At 38.4% G+C, this 21,477-nt stretch overlaps 2 protein-coding genes across 4 annotated transcripts in view; one reads left to right on the top strand and one right to left on the bottom strand.

The window, feature by feature from the left end:
- Nucleotides 1–2,187: 2,187 nt before the first annotated feature.
- Nucleotides 2,188–9,770, top strand: Sycp3 (synaptonemal complex protein 3). 2 transcript variants are annotated; one of them, XM_069991327.1, is made up of 9 exons: nt 2,188–2,229; nt 3,474–3,623; nt 4,228–4,294; nt 4,559–4,593; nt 5,116–5,233; nt 6,012–6,111; nt 6,707–6,805; nt 9,104–9,208; nt 9,685–9,770. In XM_069991327.1, exons 2-9 carry the CDS (start codon nt 3,491–3,493, stop codon nt 9,736–9,738), a joined length of 711 nt encoding a protein of 236 aa, XP_069847428.1. In that variant the 5' UTR covers nt 2,188–2,229; nt 3,474–3,490; the 3' UTR covers nt 9,739–9,770. The 2 variants fall into 2 exon arrangements, with proteins under 2 accessions (XP_069847428.1, XP_069847437.1); XM_069991336.1 differs by having other exon boundaries at nt 2,202–2,229; nt 3,478–3,623.
- Nucleotides 9,592–21,477, bottom strand: part of Chpt1 (choline phosphotransferase 1) — a 27,036-nt gene continuing 15,150 nt past the window's right edge. The window contains exons 4-9 of one of the 2 annotated variants that reach the window (XR_011365689.1): nt 20,941–21,025; nt 19,216–19,347; nt 16,926–17,084; nt 16,085–16,210; nt 12,407–12,610; nt 9,592–9,764 (exon numbers count right to left, since the gene is read on the bottom strand). Coding sequence is in view for 1 of the 2 variants with exons in the window: in XM_069991309.1 (XP_069847410.1) it covers nt 9,720–9,764; nt 12,500–12,610; nt 16,085–16,210; nt 16,926–17,084; nt 19,216–19,347; nt 20,941–21,025 (658 nt within the window). In the remaining variant the exon portion in view is untranslated. The remainder of the gene's footprint in view (nt 9,765–12,406; nt 12,611–16,084; nt 16,211–16,925; nt 17,085–19,215; nt 19,348–20,940; nt 21,026–21,477) is intronic. The other variant, XM_069991309.1, reaches the window with a different exon arrangement.

The raw sequence follows: 21,477 nt of genomic DNA, 5'->3' as shown, positions 1-21,477 counted from the left end.
TCAAGCCCCATGACCAACAAAAGAAAAAAAAAGAAAAGAAAAGTGAAAAATTAGAGACTATGTTTCATTTGTACTGGGAGAGGGAGGGGCTCTTTAGCTCTACATCCTGTCCACAAAATGCTTAGGAAGAGCAGAAAGAGTCCAGTAGGGACACTTACACAAACACACAGAGAACACACAGTAAAGACAAGCGAAGAGAGTAGACCTATTGATGCAAAAGAAATGTAAAAGTGACTTGATTTGCATCAGAATTTAGTACTTTACTTATCTGGGAATACTAGAGAATGGACTGAACTCACACCTCCAACTCTTTTTGCTTTAGTTATTTTTTACATAGTGTCTTTAAGTTTTTGCCAAGCCAACATCCAATCAAGTTTCTCTTACCTGTGACTACTGTGTAGAATTACATATCACCTAGTCAGCAAACAACTTACTATCCCATTGTAGCTATTTGTGAAGATGTTAGCACAGTGGTCCCTTCCACAGCTCATACATTAAAATAACCATGGAGGGTATGCATGGCCCCTCACAAGGATGATACACAAATTCACAATGCAGTCTATCTTTTTAAAGTCATATTCATTCTCCAATAGTTATTCTTGTGTTAAGATTTAAAGAAAAAAATCTTTGGCACATATTTAAGAAATTACAATATGCAGAACAGCATTTTTTATATAGGACCTAATCTGGAAACAACCCAAAATAAGCAATTAAAAAAAACATATCAACTGTGCAATATTGCCACAATAGCACATCATACCACAATGAAAATATAAGAATTATGGCTATACATAATACTGTCTTTGAAAATAGGATCTATTCTGGAAACAACTCTTGCATGTATTGAAAAAAATAAATAGCAAATGAATAACACTAATATACAGATTGTAGAGTTGTGCCGCAATAGAATATCATACAAGGACAATGCAAGAATTATGGCTACAGATAATATTCTCTTAGAAAACTATGGTGAGGGCTGGGAAGGTGGCTCAGTGGTAGGTAGAGTACTTGCCTTGCATGCCTGAGGCCCTAGGTTCGATTCCTTAGCACCACATAAGCAAAAAGAAAAAAAAGCCAGAAGTGGCGCTGTGGCTCAAGAGGTAGAGTGCTAGCCTTGAGCTGAAGAGCTGAGGGACAGGGCCCAGGCCCAGAGTTCAGGCCCCACGACCGGACCAAAAAAAAAAAAGAAAACTATGGTGATCACATTCTTAGACTATGGCACCATTTTCTGCAGTACAAAAACTAAACCCCATTGTTTAAGTACCATTTATTTATAAGTGGCCACAACATTCAGAAAAATGGAAGAGGTGAGTGAAGGACACACATTCAAGTCATTTCCTTGTCTGCCCTGGCCTGGGCGCTGTCCCTGCGCTCTTCAGCCCAAGGCGAGCGCTCTACCACTTGATCCATAGCGCCGCTTCAGGTTTTCTGGTAGTTTACTGGAGAGAAGAGTCTCGCGGACTTTCCTGCCCGGGCTGGCTTTGAACCGCGATCCTCAGATCTCAGTCGCCTGAGTAGCTAGGATGACAGGCGTGAGCCACTGGGGCCTGCTGTAGTAATTGTCTTCTGTTTCAGAGAGATGGGGCTAGGCTTCCGAGGAAACTGTTGACTATTGGTCTGTTCCACACTAGATGGTGTGCTTTTGTGACTTTCAAAATTACACACACACAAAAATCTTGTATGTGTGCATGCGCGCATGCCCTCGCGCGCATGCCCGTGCCCATGCGCCCATGCCCGTGCCCATGCGCCCATGCGCGCCTGCGAGCACTGGCACTTGAGCTCAGCACCCGGGCGCTGTCCATGAGCTTGTTTTGTGCCCTACCCCTGGAGCCACAGCTCCTCTTCTATTTGGGGGGTCAATTGGAGACAAGAGTCTCACAGATGTTCCTACCCAGGCCGGCGTTGAACCGTGATCCTCAGATCTCAGTCTACAGAAACTGTTTAGAAACTGGAAAGTGCTAGGCCTCAAATCTACCACCACAAGTAACGGCTGCCAGAGTGAAGCTTCTGGAAAGGGATTACCTCCCCCCCCCCTTCCTCCTCCCCTCCCCTTCCCAAGAGCGTGGGCCAAAGGCTGCAGGCACCTAGCGGCCTTGTGCGCATGTGCACCGGTTTTCAGCCAATCAGCGAGGCGCCTGGCTGGAGGCAGGCAGGGCTTTACTCCCTCCAAATTCGTGCTACGTCAGAAGCCAGGAGGCAGCGGCGAAGCCGGTCGGCTGCGGAGCTCCGGTGGGGACAGGGCCGCCTGTGAGGGGAACGCTGTGGTTGGACCACTGGGTCTTTTTTATCCAGATAGGAGGAGGAGGAGTTCGTTCAGCAGTTGCTGCTGGTTGTCTGGTTGTCCAGTCAGTCTGTCCGGTTGCCCTGCGGCTGACTTCCAGCAGCCACCCAGGCCTCTGGCGGGAAAATGGAGGCCAAGGCCTGGGCAGGGCCAGGGGGCGCCCCAGGGGGTGTGGGAAAGGGGCTGGGAGCAGCAGGTCAGGCCTGGCAGGCCCCAGAGCGTTTTACAGAGTTGGGGGCACACCGGGTGTTGTTTATATGTTTATAGTCTTTATGATTTATGTTTTAAACATTGATATATTTATAAAAGTAAAAATAAATTTGTTACATAAATTTTCTATGTCAGTTAATATGTTATCTAATTTTAACTATGTAATGAATGCCTTAGGTAATGTATAGATATATAAATTTATTTGTAACTACGTAAAATTTATTCTATAAATGTATGGATAGCATCTGAAGATTCTAATGTTTTATTAATTTATAGTGTGTTTATACATTTATTTTATGATTATATGAGTATATCAGCATACACATACACACACACCTGTGCTAAGGATGGAAACCAGGGCTTCTTGTATGCTAGGCACATCCCCAGCCCTGTAGAACTTTCTAGATTTATGTTGCCATGCGTGTATTTGTAATGTGCTCATAATCCTGCTAGCCATCGCGATTTTCCTCTGAAATTGAGATACAGACTAGATTGCTTCAAATTTATGAAGAATCTGTCATAGGTGGGACTAAAATTCGGATCTTCTGGTTCTGTAAGCACTGCGTCAGAGTTGATGTAGTTTATTATATTCTTCCTTCTTTTTCTTAATGAGTTTTAATTTGTTTACTTTTGGTTTGGTAACATAAATGAGGAAATATCATGCAAATAAGATCATCCAGGGGCTGGGAAGGTGGCTCAGTGGTAGAGTGCTTACCTTGCATGCATGAGGCCCTGGGTTCCATTCCTCAGCACCACATAAGCAAAAAGAAAAAAAGCCGGAAGTGGCACTGTGGCTCAAGTGGTAGAATGCTGGCCTTGAGCTGAAGAGCTGAGGGACAGCGCCCAGGCCCAGAGTTCAGGCCCCACGACTGGACCTCCCCCAAAAAACAAAAAGATCATCCATATTTGGTACTTTAAGTTTTATTAGATTATAAATTGATAAGTTTGGATTCAGTTGAGTTTATTTGCTTTTGTTCTTAAGTCAGAAAATACCGAAGGATGGCACCCTCTGGGAGGAAAAAGCATTTTGAGAAATCTGGGAAACTACCAAAGGAGAATCAGCTTATAAAAGCCTATAACTTTGAGAAAGAAGCTAAAAATGCCAGTAGTTCAGAAGAAGATTTTCCCCAAGGTACAATGTATCTAATGCTGGGCATTGGTGGTAGTCTTATTAATTCACTTATCTGGAACCTGTTTTAGTTTAAGCTAAAAAACTTTTAGGCATGTACTATCTCATTTGATCTTCTATCAGTATCTTCTATCAGCATGTTAGAAATTTTTATCACATCTCTTGCCTTTGCAGTCATTATTCCCAACATGTTGCAAAAGAGTTTGTGATTTATTGTGATCTTACCCCAGAGAACTTGTTCCTTATAAAATGGTCATATAGCTAGGTGCTGGAGGCTCATGCCTGTAATCCTAACTACAAAGGAGGCTGAGATCTGAGGATCAAAGTTCAAAGCCAGCTTGAGCAGGAAAGTCTATGAGACTCTTATTTCCAATAAACTATTCAGAAAAAGCCAGAAGTGGTGCTGTGGTTCAGTGGTAGGGGAAGCTCAAGAGACAGAGCCCAGGCCCAGAGTTCAAGCCCTAAGACTGGCAAAAAAAAAAAAAAAAAAAAAAAAAGTCATGTATCTGGATTGAAGTCCATTGAATATGTGCTTTAAATGCATACTGGCAAAATTCTTGAAAGACCCCTTATCAAAGTAAAATATTTTCATTTGTTGTCAATACAGAAAGGCTTCCAGTAATTGATAAACGTGGAAAGAAAAGGCTTTCTGAAGGAATTGCTGAAGATGTGGGGTAACATATTCAAAATAATTTATGTGTATAGTTAAAGTACTTCAAGAAAAACTTAGTTTTTTTCAAATACTATTGGATGAAAAATGTTTGGCCTGTGATATTTCTTCCAAAATAAGAATATTTTAAGAATCCTTAAGTTTATTTTTGTTTTTGTTTTTTTGGTGTGTGTGGCAGGGAGGAGGGCTGCTAGGGTCAAACCTAGGGCCTGGTGCATGATGGTCAAATTCACCCAACCTTAATTATTTTTAATTATTTTTTCCACAGGGGTGAAGTGCAGACTATGCTGGAAAAATTTGGAAGTATGTTTGTTTAGATATTTGTGTTTAAAATGTTTGACACCATAAAGTAATTTATATAATAACCTAATGTTAATCATTATTTAATGACTTGTTTTGTTTCCCAATGGAATTATAAAAGAAAAATAGTTGGGAAAAAACCCTTACATTTCCTTGTGCTCATAAACTAAGTGATATACACAGTAGCTTTCTGTGCATCAGTTTTTCATTTACTCAATTTATTTTCTAGGACTCTTCCTGTATTCCTTTTTCTAGGGAAGACAGTGTAAAATCAACCTTCCAAAATAACTATTGTTTTTACATTAATAAACTGTAGTTGAAAAGTAAAGACACTAACCAAGAGGAGGTTTACAATTAAGTTTTACATAAGGTTCTGTTTTTTTTTTTGTTTAAGCATAAGTAACAATACAAGTTATCTTAAATGTCTTTCTGATTGTTGAATGAATTTTACCCATTTATGTTTACTTGAACATGTGGGAATAAAATAATTTTAACATTAAATTTTAATGAATATTTCCAATATAGTTGACATTAACAGAGCTCTTCTTGCCAAGAGAAAAAAGCTAGAAATGTATACCCAGGCTTCTTTCAGAAACAGTACCCAGAGGATTGAACAAGTTTGGAGAACACAACAAGAACAAAGGTAAGGCAATTCTTTTTAACAGCCATGTTTCTATCATTTCTTAGTCTAGATTAGTGCGTGGTACTTTTGAAAAATATCACCTTCTATTTACTGGCATCTTTAATAAAAATATAGTTGGCTTGATTTTTATCTAAGCAGGCAGTTCTTACCTTATAGAATGGAGGTATTTCTTAGAATTCAGGAACGATTGCTTTTTTTTTCTTCTAAATAAGTTAAAAAATTTTGTTATTAAAATGTATATTCATTCCAGAAATATACAACTTAAGTAAAAACTAAGTGTCATAGAAACTATTGTTTTATAGTTAAATGTTTGACATTGTAGGGTACAAAAAGGCCAATTTTATATTGTAATTTGTATATTTTAACTCATCATTTATGCTAAACTTTGCTATGCCTAAATGTGAAAAATCAGGTGAAATATTTCTCCTGGGAAATCAGTTGATGTTTAGCACATCAGAACCTGTATTCAGTTGAAAAATTAAAAACTGAAGATAAAATTACCTTTTCTGGAATATATATGGAATATTATATATATGGAAAATGATAAAAACTCAGTTTTCAAGAGCTAAAATATATGAGAGAACTTTTGTGTTAGCTTGTCAGAAAAAGTACTTTTGAAATCTATGCATGTCTAATTTTACTTCTTGGTTTTCTATCAGAATTTTTAAACTGTTTTTGTTATGTTGTTCCTTTTGATAGTATAAAATACATCAATGCACTTTGTTTTGGGAGTTTTTCATATTGGTTTGACAGTCACAGTATACTTTATGTTTTACAGGCAGAAGATTAGCAAAGAATATTCTCAGCACTTTCAAACTTTGTTTCAGCAGTGGGATACAGATGTGAAGAAATCTGGGGAACAAGAAGAAAAGCTAACTGTTAGTGTCACAATTAACACTGCAATTCATCCATTACTATAACTAAAGTCTTAAGCAGGAAAGGAGAACCTAGCTTTGTTTGTACTGGGCTCATGGAATTGAGCCAGGTTCCACTACACATTGCTTATTATGCATTTTAGTCTTGCTCATAAAAGTCACTGGTCTCTGTTGCTTATATTGGTTGGGATTCTTAGGTTCAGGAGGATTTCCAGTTTGTCTAAAAGAACTCAAAAGCAGGTTAGCTTTGGACACAGATGAATAGGAATAGAGAATGTTGCTGGCCCAGTATCGTCTGGGCTGTATTGTGATAATTCTTAGGGGGCTCTCAGTGTCATGTTGGGTATTGAAATCCTAGACTTTGGGGCTGGAAAGGTGGCTCAGTGGTAGAGTGCTTGCCTAGCATGCATGAAGCCCTGGGTTGGATTCCTCAGTACCACATAAACAGAAAAAGCCAGAAGTGGCGGTGTGGCTCAAGTGGTAGAGCACTCACCTTGAGCTGAAGAACTCAGGGACAGCGCCCAGGTCCAGAGTTCAAGCCCCATGACTGACCAAAAAAAATTGTTATTAACTACATTTTTTTCTTCTATATTTGTAGAATGTACTTCGACAACAACAAAAGATTTTTCAGCAATCTAGGATTATTCAGCACCAGAGACTGAAAACACTTAAACAGTTATATGACCAGTTCATAAAGGTATGCTGTATTTGGAAATGTGACTCAGTCTTTAAAAATGTACATAAGCTTTTTTTCAAGTTTATGGAAAAAACATATTGCTTATACATTAAAAAAAACTTACATTTTAGAAATCATTGTTTCTTACTGAAATGATAAATACATCTTTAGAATGCTAATGGTTTTGTGGAAGTATTGAAGACAAGAAATGATAAACTGGGAATTTTACCTACACATGTATCATGTACCAAATCCATACTTTGGTTACAGTCTTTAACATGAAGTCTGTAAATCATTTCTGTATAGTCTTTTTTTTTCTATTCTCTGTTTCTTGTTTGTTTCGAAGGTATTCAATTTAGAATTTAATGGTAAAGTCTTCAGATTCTGGGCTTTTTCTCTGGGGAAGCTTTTTTTTTTCTTTCCTGTAGTGCTGGGTATGGAACTCGGCCCCACATACTAGACATGCTATCACTAGGCTACATCTTGCCCTTTCAGGAAATATTTGATTACTGATTCAGTATCTATTGAAAACAAAAAGGAATGTACCCAATTGAAATTATTGAACTTTTGGCTGGGCACTGATGGCTCACACTTGTAATTCTAGCTACTTAAGAGCTGAGATCTCATGATTGCACTTTGAAGCCAGGCAGGCAGACAAATCTGACACATTTTTTTTTGCAGGGGGGTGTGGGGGGAAGTCCTGGGGCTTGATTTCTGGGCCTGGGCACTGTCCCTGAGCTTTTTTGTTCAAAGCTAGCCCTCTACCACTATGAGCTGTAGCTCTACTTCTGGTTTTCTGGAGATAAGTCTCACAGACTTTCCTGCCCAACTTGTCTTTGAACCTCAGATCTCAGCCTCCTTAATAGCTAGGATTACAGGCTTGAGCTACCTGGCTTTGAGAGACTTATTATCTCCAATTAACCAGCAAAAAGCTGGAAGTGGAGGTATGGTTGATTTGGTAAAATGGCAGCCTTGAATGAAAAAGCCAAACAAGAGCCCCTAGTTCAAGCTCTAGTACCAACATACATACACACACAAAGAAATGGAATATTTGTTTTCAAGTGTATTATAGTTTAATTTTTGCCAGTCCTGGGGCTTGAACTCAGGGCCTAGAGACTGTTCCTGAGCCTCTTTGTGCTCAAGGCTAGCACTCTACCACTTGAGCCACAGCACCATTTCTGGATTTTTCTGTTTATGTGGTACTGAGGAATCGAACCCAGGGATTCATGCATGCTAGGCAAGCACTCTACCACTTAGCCACCTTCCCAGTCCTTACAGAAGCATTTTATGGCATATCTGATTTTACTATTGCAGGGGCCAAAAATAACTTTATACGATAATTTATAGTGGTGAGATAGCTCAGAATATAACAGACGGTTCCAAGTAGAGAATTTGACAGCTTGCTGTAATGTTTCCTGCAATATTTGTTAGTTAATATGAAGGTTTGATAAGGTATTAGAAAATATTTCTTTGATGTTATCACTGGCTCTTCCATCTCTTTTTATCTTTCATATTCAGTCATTACCAGAACCTATAGTTTTTACCTTTGCTATGTTCAATATTTCTGTAATTAGTGTTCTAATTCAGGATCCCCAACATTCTTTGCTTTTATTGCTAAAATTCTTGATTTCTTTGTTCTCTAGCCCAGCCTTCATAGATCTTCTTACCTTATCTTTCTAGAATATCTCCTTATCCTGAAAAATGACCAGTTCTAGATTTTTAGAGGTCCTTGTGACTGATTTCTTTTTGAGCTTCATTACATTTTCCTTTATACAGTTGGTGGTTTTGTTTGTTTTTAGTTGGTCATGGGGCTTGAACTCTGGGCCTGGATGCTGTCACTCAGTTCTTCAGCTCAAGGTGCCACTGGCACCTGGCTATACAGCTCAAGGCTAGTGCTCTACGACTTGAGCCACAGCACCACTTCTGGTTTTCTGATGGTTTATTGGAGATAAGAGTCTCAGGGACTTTCCTGCCAGGGCTTCCTTTGAACCATGACCACCAGATCTTAGTGTCCTTAGTAGCAAGGATTATAGGCGTGAGCCACTGGTGCCTGGCTTTTACCTCCACCTTGACCTCAACAGTTCATTAACCCACTGCTTGACACCAAGTATACCATCAGTGTACTTTTTGTAACTATATTTGATTCATGTCTGATCTATTTTACTTTATAGTAGGAATTTTGGTTTTCATATTAAAATACTTTTAACTTGGAATAATGAGTATTATTTGAATATTAAAAAATTCTTCCTTTGGAAATTTAGTAAATATAGGACCTGAGATGAAAAAGTTACAGTTTATAACTACACCTTTGTGTTTTAGAGTCTGGAGGATGTTGAGAAGAATAACGATAATATGTTTACAAGCACACAAAGTGAACTTAAAAAAGAAATGGCTTTGTTACAGAAAAAAATCATGATGGAAACTGTAAGTTATTATACCTCTTTTAGTTTTTCTGGGGGTGTTTTGCTGAGGTTTTGAACTCAAGGTTTTGTACTGGCATGGCAAGTGGCTCTACCATATGAGCCTCACTACCAGCCATTTTTGCTTTTGTTATTTTTGTATAGGGTCTCACTTTTTGCCCAGGCCGGCAAAAAGTTACAAGTTTCTCATGTAGTTGAGATGAGAGGTGTAAAGCATTGTGCCAGCATTATATTGGTTGAGATGGCCCAAGTTTATTATTGGTTTATTGGCCTGGGCTGACCTTGAACTGAGATTCTCCCAATCTCAGCTTCCTGAGTAACTAGGATTACAGGCATTGAGCCACTGTGCCCAACTAAGTTACTATATTTCAAATAAAAAAACCATAATTATTACTGTAAGCGTTGAAATATTTTATTTGCTGAAATATGTATAACAACTAAAAATTAAACAAATGTTCAATATCTCCTTTCATGAAACAGCAGCAGCAAGAGATGGCAAGTGTTCGAAAGTCTCTTCAGTCCATGATATTCTGATGACTCTTTGAAGAAAGAACTTGAACCTGAGTAATATAATTATAAAGTTAGCTGAGAGGCATGACTTTCAAGTAGTTTAGACATTCTAGTTGAAATTAGTATACTTTAATCAGTAGCTTAAGTACAGAACATCTCTTTCTGTTAACTTCCACATAAAATCCAAATATGTGTCAGCCAGTCCTAAATTAAATGTATCACGCTTTTAAGTCTAGTTGTAATTGTGACTTTTTCTAACACTGTTAATTAGCTTTTATCAATAAAGATTATTTAAATTTAAGTTTTGGCCTCATATATCTTTATCAGTCCCAAAAAATACAAAGCACAGGAACAGAAGGCTACTTTTGTTTTTTTGAGACAGAGTCTCCTATGTTGCTGAGACTGTTCGCAAATGCTTGGGCTCAAGTGATCCTTTCCTTCAGTTTCCCAAGTAGCTTGGACTATAAGTATGGGCCACTATATGTGGTTTACATTGTTGTTCTTTAAGGAAAAATTATCCAGTATTACATGTGTAGCCTTTTCTATGTATTTTCTAAAAGTATTGAATACTGTGTCACTTCCACAAAGATATCAGTATGTCATTTAATTGGGCTTTGTCTGTAAGTTTTGTTGAGCATACCATGACCATAGCTAATTAATTATGGGTTAAGTACTTCACATCTGTCTTCAAACATAATTTACAATTTATCTTGCATGTCTTTTCAGTCACTTAAACTCTGGCCCTGGGCACTGTCCCTCAGCTCTTCAACTCAGAGCTAGCGCTCTACCTCTTGAGCCATAGCACCACTTCCGGTTTTCTGGTGGTTAATTGGAGATAAAAGTCTCACGGACTTTCCTGGCTGGGCTGGCTTTGAACCATGACCCTCAGATCTTAGACTTCCTAGTAGTTAGGATTACAGGCGTGAGCCACTGACACCTGCCATCTTTTCAGTATTAATGTTTAATGAACATATTCACTTCCAGACTTGAACAATTAATTTTTGATGCTTTGTCTTTTAAAATGTGTATTTGCATACAGAATAATTTTAAGAAATTGTTTAATAAATTTTAAATGGTTCTAACATTTCTTTGAAATATATCAGTTAAACTGACTATGTTTTGGCGAAATTACTTTCAATTTTAGCACAATCATTCAGAACAACATTTCCCTGCTTTTCCATGCCTTAAATTCTAAGTTTTGCCTCTATAACCTTTACCTTAGTTTTAATGCTTTCCAAATTTTAATAAAAAGTCCACACAGATTCTATTTTTCTGTGATAATTTATACAGGAAGGAATTAATCCTCTACTATTAGCAAATATTTAACATTAAGAGGACATGACTTTATTTTATTTTTATTTTTTGTCTTTTTTGAGTATTATGCCAGGGATCAGACACAAATATGCACTCTTGCACTGAGCTGCTTCTCTGGCCTGGAGTATAAATCTTATAAAGTACTAGTTAAGTTCATATAAGAAGGTCCAATTATTTGAGAAGTTTTGCCAGTAGTTAGAGAGGCAAAAATAAATATTTGAATATTTCTGTGTACGTAAATCATATATTTTTCCTTACTTCACATAAATATTTTTCCAATGTCCACTGTTTTTTCACTATGCCTTTTTCTTATGAATAAAGTACATGTTCATTATGCCTCTATTTTTCTGTTTTATCATATCAATTACATATGGAATGGTTATATATATATATATATAAAATTAGAAATAAGGTCAGATGGGAGTCTGAAGATTTGGATCAACAAAGACCTTTGTGATAGATATAAAGGATATTTGTAAGATAGTATAATATATTATAAAATAATACTATAAGAATATTTTATAAAAATACAAAGAACACTAAATATTTTTAGCTGAGAAGAGAAAGATAAGAATCAGTACCTAATGTACTTAGTGATGAATAATTTATACTTATTGTATTCTCTGTTATCATCTGGAATGAGTCAATGAGCAATCCAAGTAACTGGGTGATATTTAAAAGGATGATATTTCTGCCATGTTTTCATTGGTGAGTATTTACATGTCAACTGGTTTAGCTTCTGATTTGATCTTCGTAAAAAGACCATTCAAGACTATCAAGGAACTAGTTAGTTACCCTTAATTTATAGAAATATATGTTTTTCTCATTTCACTAAAAACACATTACAAAATCCCCACAGCCCTGTTAATTCTAGGTCATATTTTAAAGCAAGTATCATATTATTATGCCTTTTTGAAAAAAAGGTTCGTATGAAAAAAACACTTCTAAGACCATCACTTGATTCAATTACAATATCATAAGTCAAGCACTTTTTTATGCAGTACTTATAATCTTGCATTTTAACTTTTTTGCAGTGTGTGTCACTGCCAAGCTATCTTGTCACTGTCAGGACAGCTAACGTTCTTTAAGTTCTATATTTTTATGCTTTCGCAATGAAACCCTCAAGTGTCTGATAGATATTCTGTAGAAACAAAGATTGCTATTTAGAACTGTAGGTATTCACTTTCTTATCCTCAAGATTGAATTTGTTTTGGTCTTGCTTCTTGTTAATTTATAGACTATCTTACTGATAAAAATCTGTGGTCAAAACTGAAGGTTCATGACACATAATGAGGGCTTCATTGCTGAAATAGACATAATGGAACCTACAGAATTTATGTTTTATATTTTAAATAACCTTATTTGATAGTATACTAGCCTCCTGCATAGGGGGATTTCCTTCACTCCTAGGTTCCCCTAACTGCTTCTCCTCTTTTCCTTGGCTTATTAGTCAGTCAATATGCTTGTGAACCTGTTCAGGTGCTTGATGATATGAAGTCTTGAAGATACTTAGATGAAGGTGTCTTGAAATTTGCAGGCATAAAGAACTAAAGTATATCATCATATCAAATGAAGAAAGGACCTTAAAAACAAAAAAATACAGAATATAGTCTATCTTTTCTAAACTTGCAGCTGTTATTGTCTCCCCTTTCCCCCAGTCTCAAACATTGCAACCTAAAATTCACTAAAAATATTCGATTTTAAAGTATATATTTATATTGAATATTTAGACCTCATTATAGTTTTCAGTAACACACAGAACAGAAACAAGCTCGACAATAAAAGGACTTTAATACAAAAGTTAAGAAGTAACAAAACCCAAATATTTGGAGCCATGCTCTCAACGTCTGCTGTGAAAAGATTACACAAATTCCCTACTATAAGTCATTATAATTAATACAGTTTTGATTCCTCTGAGGTTAGTCATAAGAAAATAAAGGTCAGGAAAAGACACCATAGTTGAAGAAGGCATGTACAAAATTGATGGTGCTCAAAATTAAGGTCTCAGAAGACTACCTACAGGTGAGAGTCAAATGTTTTCCTTTGGAAAATGAAGCCCAGGAGGAAAAAGTAGCCTGTGCTCCTGCAGAAAGAATTTGCACTCATGGAAAAAAAATTAACTAGCCTTTAAAAGCTTTGTCAGTTTTTTTTTTTGGGGGGGGGATGGGTGTTGGTCCAGGGGCTTGAACTCAGGGCTTAGATGCTATTCCTGAGTTTTTTTGATCAAGGCTAGAGCTCTACCACTTGAGCCACTTCTGGATTTTGGGTGGTTAAATGGAGACTAATTGGCTTTGAACTGTGATACTCTGATCTCATACCTCCCAAGTAGTAGGATTACAGACATGAGCTGCCAGAACCTGGCTTTTCAGATTTTTTTTTTTCATGTTTGAAGTACAAAGCACTTTCCCTAGGGATACCAGGGAGCACAGATGTTTTGTTGGATGCGCACGTGTGTGTGTGTGTGTGTGTGTGTGTGTGTGTGTGTGTGTGTGTGTGTGTGTGTGTGTGTGTGTGTGTGTGTGTGTGTGTGTGTGTGTGTGTGTGTGTGTGGTCTTCTACATAGTGTGTGTGTGTGTGTGTGTGTGTGTGTGTGGTCTTCTACATAGTTTTTTTTTTTGGTCGGTTGTACAGCTTGAACTCTGGGCCTGGGTGCTGTCCCTGAGCTCTTCAGCTCAAGGCAAGTGCTCTACCACTTGAGCCATAGTGTAACTTCCGGTTTTCCAGTGGTTAATTGGAGATGAATCTTACAGACTTTCCTACCCGGGCTGGCTTTGAACCATGATCCTTAGCTCTCAGCCTCCTGAGTAGCTAGGATTATAGGCAGGAGCCACTGGCTTCTAGCTTTCTACATAGTTTTAAAGAAAAATTGCATTTGAGTGTTTCACTTCTCTATCACTGGTACAAATAAATCAGGCCAACAACTTACTACAAAATAGGTGCTTGTATTTTTTTGGGGGGGGGCAGACGGAAATGGAGTTTGAACTCAGGTCCTTATAGGTGTTAAGTAGGTGATTTACTGCTTAGCCATGCCTCCAGCCCTGTTTTGCACTGTTGACTATGTATTCTGAGCTGGAGGGCGGGGAAGGGGAATGACTCACTTCCTACCTGGGCTTGTGCCTGAATTAATCTGCCTATTTTAGGTTTCTCATTGTTGCTGGGATGATAGATGCATGCTACACAGTCCAGCTTCCCCAAGTTGAAATGAGGTCTTATGAACTTTTCCTCCCTGGCTGACTGGAAATGATTCTCCAGATCTCAGCCTCACGTATAGCTTAGGATAAGTATGTGCCACTGTGCCCAGCTATGGGTTGAGAAGGGCTTCCTGAACTTTTCTGCCCAGTCTGGCCTCAAGAAGCCCATTCTCAGCTGCCTGGACAGCTAGAATTACATGTGCAAATAATCATGTCCAAGCTTTAAGCTTAAAAATTTAACACCTGACAGTTAATATTATTCATTTGATAATACATACTAAATTCACTAAGATAAACCATTTATAGGATTTTCAAATACATTTTTTTTTGAGTACTGGGGTTTGAACTCAAGAGTCTCATACCTTCCACATAAACCATGTTCCCAGACCCATTTTCAGAAATTTTGAATAATACCCTATTTATTAATTTGGATTGCTTGGATCCATAAATATCTACAGTAGATATTAAATAAAATGACTCTAGTTTTCAAATACTCTTTGTGTGTGTGTGTGTGTGTGTGTGTGTGTGTGTGTGTGTATGCATGCATCCTGGTAACTTAGGCTTAAACCAGGCTTGCATTCTGGCTTGGCTTTTTCTAAACTATTTCCTGAAAACTTTAATTGTTCACTTGAAAGGAGCAAGAATTATATCTCATTACCATCTTGGTAAGTATGTGATCATAGGAAATATAGATGACATTTGAGTATATCACCATTGGAAGTACAGATGACCTTTGAATGGCTATGGATGAAGATTATTTACTCTAGAGTATTGTAGGGGCAGGGAAGGTGGCTCAGTTTGCCTTGCATGCATGAGGCCCTAGGTTCGATTCCTCAGCACCACATAAGCAGAAAAAGCCGGAAGTGGGTTATGGCTCAAGTGGTAGAGCGCTAGCCTTGAGCTGAATTGCTGAGGGACAGAGCCCAGGCCTAGAGTTCAGGCTCCACGACTGGAGCGCCAGTGGCTCACGCCTGTAATCCTAGCTACTCAGGAGGCTGAGATCTGAGGATCGAGGTTCAAAGCCAGCCTGGGTAGGAAAGTCTGTGAGACTCTTATCTCCAATAAACCACTAGAAAACCAGAAGTGGCCCCGTGGTGCACTTGAGCTGAAGAGCTGAGGGACAGCGCCCAAGCCAGAGTTCAAGCCCCACAACCAACAAAAAAAAAACCCCATATTCTCTATTGCATAATCATTTTGAGTAGAAATAAATCCTTTCGTAAGTAGAATACAATCAAAGTGAGCATACATCCATTGCTTGAGTGATCATTATTACAAATCTATACTCATCAAAGGCCACACAGACGCATATGGCTGCTTACTCCTGGCACACAATGGTCTCAGGGTCTTTTCTCAATGTTAGCTAAAGCTTCTCATGCAGAAGTAAGTGTCCACCTTTGCTATTACCTTCTGTAATCATAATTAAGTAAAGTCAGAGAGTCATTTGGGCAAAGTGTTTTTGACATCTTTTTTCTGATTTGAAGGAAGAAAAACAGTGATTTGGGGGGGAATAGATGTCCAATAACTAGGATCCAGTTGTTGGGAACCTGACCCCCAGATATGCTTGCCATTTCTACACACCTCAGACCTTTAGGAAAACCATTTTAAATATCCAGAAGTATTTACTGTATGAAGGCAATGGATAATCTCACTGAAATGCTTCTTAAAAGACATAATATGGGAAGTGGTGGTGTGGCTCCAGTTGTAGAGTGCTAGCCTTGAGCTGAAGAGCTCAGGGACAGTGCCCAGGCCCAGAGTTCAAGCCCCACAACCAACAAAAAAAACCCAAAAAACCCAAAACAAAAACCCACATAATGTGATCTAATAGCAGTTAAAAATAAATGAATAAAAATCAAAAAAGTACTTACCATTGCTATCCATAGAACAATATATTCATCTATAAAATTATTAAAGTACTGGTCTAAAAACAAAAGACCTGGCCCAACAAAGACAGTGTCTTGAAGATACAGTTCACTTTTGGTCATGTGAGCTATCTATAAAAAAAAAAAAAAATTTCACAATTAAGTATTTAGATATTTTGGTTCTAATTTTCAGGACACAATTAGTAGTTTGCTGTTGAGACATAGAGACCTTATCATTTCACACCTGATAAATATACTTATTTACATATCTACATATCTATTTATGATTAGATTAACTTATTTAAAATTTCTAGTATTTAAGTTCTTTGATGCTTTTAAAAAGTTGCGATTGATCATTATGGTAAACTTAGCTCAGCTTTACTCAGAGCATAAAAATCTATTTTTTGCGGTACTGTTACCACAAAGGAAAACTGATGTATGGTATACTTTCCAGCTTTGTGTGTGAGGCCTAAATATAATATACATATATATTTATATTTTTTAATTCTTAATTTCATTTTGGTCAGTCATGGGGCTTGAACTCAGAGCCTGGGCACCATCCCTGAGCCTCTCAAGGCTAGCGCTCTACCACTTGAGCCACAGCACCACTTCTGGTTTTCTGGTGGTTTATTAGAGATTAGAGTCTCATGGACTTTCCTGCTCCGGGTGGCTTTCAACTGCAATTCTCAGATCTCAGCCTCCTGAGTAGCTAGGATTACAGGAGTGAGCCACAGGTACCGAGCCCATAATACTTAGGTCTCAGCCTCCTGAGTTCTAGTACTATAGGCATGAGTCACCAGTGCCCAGCCTAAGGATAATATATGAAGAATCATAAAAGATGTCTTACCACTAATTTTTGTGCAATTTTAGCAAAGACACACCCAAACATTAGGGTATAAAGACAAGGATGCTTTTCAAACACATTAGTTGCTGATTTTTTATAGATCATTATTGCCAGTATAATGATGAGTCCTATGTGGAGTCCAGGTGACAAGACACTGGTACCCTAAGGAATAAGCAGAATATTTGTGTCAGCATCACATTTTAACACTGCATTTATGAAACAACGCAAATAGTTTGGAGAGGGGGATGTTGTTATTAAAGGAATTTAATAACTTTAATTAAAAATTCATAACTGAGTTCTGCTATAGGTCTTGGCAGTGGGAAGCAACTCCCAGGCTGACTGCCCTTTGGGAGGTGGTCAAACCCCATCTCGGACACAAAGTCTGTCACTGCCCTTTGGCAAGGAGTTACCTAGAAGTCAACATCAATGCACATCGAAGATCTATGGGGATGTTTTTCCACAATTTTTTTTTTTTTGGGGTCCGGTCGTGGGACCTGTACTCTGGGCCTCTCAGCTCTTCAGCTCAAGGCTAGCGCTCTACCACTTGAGCCACAGCGCCACTTCCAGCTTTTTTCTTTTTGCTTATGTGGTGCTGAGGAATCAAACCCAGGGCCTCAGGCATGCAAGGCAAGTGCTCTACCACTGAGCCACCTTCCCAGCCCTCCATGGGGATTTTTTAAAGTTTTAAATATATTAGACACTTTTTTTTTTTTTTGGTTGGTCATAGGGCTTGAAATCTTCTTTGAAACTAAAAATAATCAATTTCAGCCAGGCACCGGTAGTTCACACCTAGCTACCCAGAAGGCTGAGATTTCAGTGCAAAGGTGGCCTGAGCAGGAAAGTCCATGAGACTCATTTCTTTAACCACCAAAAAGCCAGAAGTGGAGTGTTAGCTCAAGTGGTAGAGCACTAGCCTTGAGCATAAAAGCTCAGGGTCAGTGCCCAGGCCCTGAGTTCAAGCCTCAGGACCAGAAAAAAAAAGATACCTCTCATGTTTATTACTTATTAATTAAACCTGGCTCCAAGTAACTGTTTTGCAAAAATCAAATCCACACTGAAAGCATATAAATTTTGAGTTACAGAACTAAAGGAATGAAGGCAATGTGCCACAGCTTAAAGAAAAATAATTGTTATGAGATGATATAACTGTAGTAAGTATTTATCTGCCTATGTTGGATAAGTTGTAGGCAATGACAGGCTTTTAAAAAATGTAATGTATTGGGCTGGGAAGGTGGGTTAGTGGTAGAGCACCTGCCTTGCATGCCAGAGGCCCTCCTGGGCTTGATTCCTCAGCACCACATAAGCAAAAAGAAAAAAGCCGGAAGTGGCGCTGTGGCTCAAGTGGTAGAGCGCTAGCCTTGAGCTGAAGAGCTGAGGGACAGCGCTGAGACCCAGAGTTCAGGGCCCGCGACCGGACCCCAAAAAAAAAAAAATGTAGGTATTGCCAGGTGTCACTGACTCACACCTGTAATCCTAGCTACTTAAGAGGCTGAGATCTGAGGATCAGGATCCTAGTTCAAAGCCAGCCTGGGCAAGAAAGTCCCTGACACTCTTATCTCCAATTAACCACCAGAAAAGCAGAAGTGGTGCTGTGGCTCAAGTGGTAGAGAGCTTACCTTGAGCTGAAGAGCTCAGGGACAGTGCCCAGGCCCATGCTCAAGCCCCATGACTAACAAAAAAGAAAAAAAAAAAAGGAGGTATTATGCTCCAGTTGTTTTAGTTGGGAAGTCTGACTCCACCTAGAAGCATCAAAAAAGTTTACAAAAACAAATAATATGAAACTAGTATGGGTAAGGTAGAAAGAACACAAACACAAAGTATAATTCAACATTAAGATTAAAATGTTTCTTTAGGATGATTAGAATAGTATCTTTAATTATACTTCAGCAAACTTCCAATAAACTTTACTTTATGAATAACAGATTGTCCCATGTGTGAAACTTGATCACCTTGCCTGTCATCCGATACTCGAGAACTCCCTAGTCTCTTTGCCCTTCTTAGTTCAAGGCACAAAATGCAAGAAAACAAATGGAAACTGTTCCATGAGTGGTTAAATGGGATGTCAGAAAAGTCTACCTAGAGCAAGGCTGTGGGTATAAGAGAACTACTTTCTAGGAAGTACACATTGCTTTCAAATGCTCCTGTGCTATGTGTACAAAAATAAATGCGTTAAGATATTTACTTTTCTTTCTCATTATTGCGTTTTGACCTATATGCTCACATCTCTTTGTAACTGATGCTAAGAAAACTGATCATAACTTAACACTGGACAATGATGAAATCAACGCCTTACTGCTATAGTAGATCCATTCTTGCCAACGCCCCCGTGGAGGATAACATGGAAATAATTTGAACAGGAAAATATCGCTCCACCGACTACTCCAAGAACTGGAAAGATCTTCAGTTTGATTTCTAGAATGGGAATCTTCACAGGGTAGGGGAAAGAAAGAAACAAATAATTATGGAAATAGAAGTGTTATAATGTGGCCCTGTATAGCATATTACCACCTTCTTGTATTTAACCCTTACCTCCTGGACTAGAAGTGGTAACTGGGTTTTTTTCTTGTTGTTGCTTTATTAAGTAAAAATCAGATTATTCATTTACAAAATTATGATCAACATCTAATCACATAAGCCTTCATCTGACTTAAACTAACTCACTGGAATTCTGTAGCCTTGAAAGGACTACTTCTAAAGGAAAGGCAGACTTCGTGGTTTCCCTCATAAAGGTGACAACTACCATGTGTGTGCATGCAGGAAAATGCGTGTACTCCACATTCAAGATTAAACCTCTAGCAATATATTTACCTGTTGGTCAACTGCTGTTCAAGACAAGTTCCAAAGGCAGCAAAGGATTTAAGAAAAGAACAGGAACAATGAATTGCCAGAAGCTACAGGCTATCCTATTTTGAAAAAAGACTTTTGAGGAATTGTACCAGAATCTGTGGAAGCTACAGGCTGACAACTAAATGTAGAAGACCTACATCAAAAATAAGCACCCTTACTTGTGAGAATAAGCAAGTGTGTTCTCTTCCTAGTACATTACACACACACACACACACACACACACACACACACACACACACACACACACACACACACACACATACACACAAAGTGAAACAATTTTAAGACTCAATTCCAAATTCAAGTCAACCATACTTGACTTAATGACCATAACTGTCTAACTGCTTATGGGTATTGGCTGCACAGCTACCTCAGCACCTCTCCAGTCTGCCATACAGACCACACATCTACACAACAAGGTGTGTGAATGTCCTAGGGTCCGCCCCTGTACTTTAAAGTATGCTGCAAGTCTACTTCTGAGCCTAGTCATACAAACAGCGCTCGGCAATTCAATTCAAATAGTTAAGTGCCAGAGAGAAATCTTTTACTATCTTTTAAAATAGAATTTGTTTCTCTAGCACAGTTTTAGATTCATGGCAAAACTGACTAGATATTAAAGAGAGTTCCCACACACCTCCTGGTCCCCATCCCTCTCAAAACAGGCCCCAAAGAAGCATCTGGGAATAGTGGATCCACACTGGCATGTGATCACCACCTGCAGTTCATACGTTACCTTTCGGTTCAGTGTAAGTGTCATGCAGTCTACGTACCATGAGAAATATATAATATAAATATTTCTAGTACTATATTAGTTTCCAGAATCATTTCATAGCCCTCCAGTCTCCCTCCTTCCCCTCACCTCTATCTAACTCCTGGCTATTGCCAGCCTTTCTACTGGCTTCATGGTTTTATCTTTTCCAGAATTCCATATGGATGGAATAATAGTGTAGACAGCCAGTTCAGATTGCCTTGGCGCTCAAAGCCTTTAAGTCTCTTCCACATCTTGATAGCTCATTTTTCTTTAAGATTTTTTTTATTAGCATACATCAGTTGTACAAGGGGGAGGTTACTGTGACATTTTCATTCATGCTTACAATGACCTCCATCCATATCATCCCTGCTATATAAATTTTAATATATTTTAGACAGAAGGGCAAATAGTCGCACTTACCGTATAGTCCCATATTGTTGCTCCTCCAAATGTAGACAACACGAAGACGATCACTAAAGCTACCTGAATCTCAGTTACATCCACTCTAAGAGGAAGGACAAAAAGCAGGTCAGCTGTTTGGAAACAAAATTCCTAAATGCAGAAGCCTCTATTTTCTACTTTATAGAGTTCTGCAAAGTTTGAATTTTTTTTACTAGCATATAAGAAGGGGTTTCATTGTGATCATTCCACACATGCATATACTATGCCCTGAACACTTCACCCCCTCTGCTCTCTCCCTTATACAACTCCTCCTCCTTATGACGTTCCAACAGGTCTCACCACTCCATTTTTATACATGCACATAAACGACTTCAACCATATTCATCCTCATTCACCCTCTTATTAGCTTTCTCCTACTAGCACTCTCTCTTGCCTCTTGGAAATAAGAAAAATTTTCAATAATACATAATCAGATTAGGGAAAATTCTTAAAAACTCCTAAATCAATTTCTTTCGTAACACTGGGGGAGTTTTAATGGCTTTCCTTATGAAGGTA

This window comes from Dipodomys merriami, unplaced genomic scaffold (genome assembly GCF_024711535.1).
Source record: "Dipodomys merriami isolate MVZ:Mamm:240054 unplaced genomic scaffold, mDipMer1.0.p SCAF_10, whole genome shotgun sequence".
Taxonomy (NCBI): Eukaryota; Metazoa; Chordata; class Mammalia; order Rodentia; family Heteromyidae; genus Dipodomys; species Dipodomys merriami.
This window is presented reverse-complemented; position numbering and strand designations above follow the sequence as displayed.

Excerpts from the sequence above, each read along its gene's own strand:
- Sycp3 (XM_069991327.1), top strand. The coding sequence starts at position 3,491 with ATGGCACCCTCTGGGAGGAAAAAGCATTTTGAGAAATCTGGGAAACTA. Across the intron at positions 6,112-6,706 it reads AACAAGAAGAAAAGCTAACT|AATGTACTTCGACAACAACA; the intron begins GTTAGTGTCACA and ends CTATATTTGTAG. Across the intron at positions 9,209-9,684 it reads AAAAAATCATGATGGAAACT|CAGCAGCAAGAGATGGCAAG; the intron begins GTAAGTTATTAT and ends TTCATGAAACAG.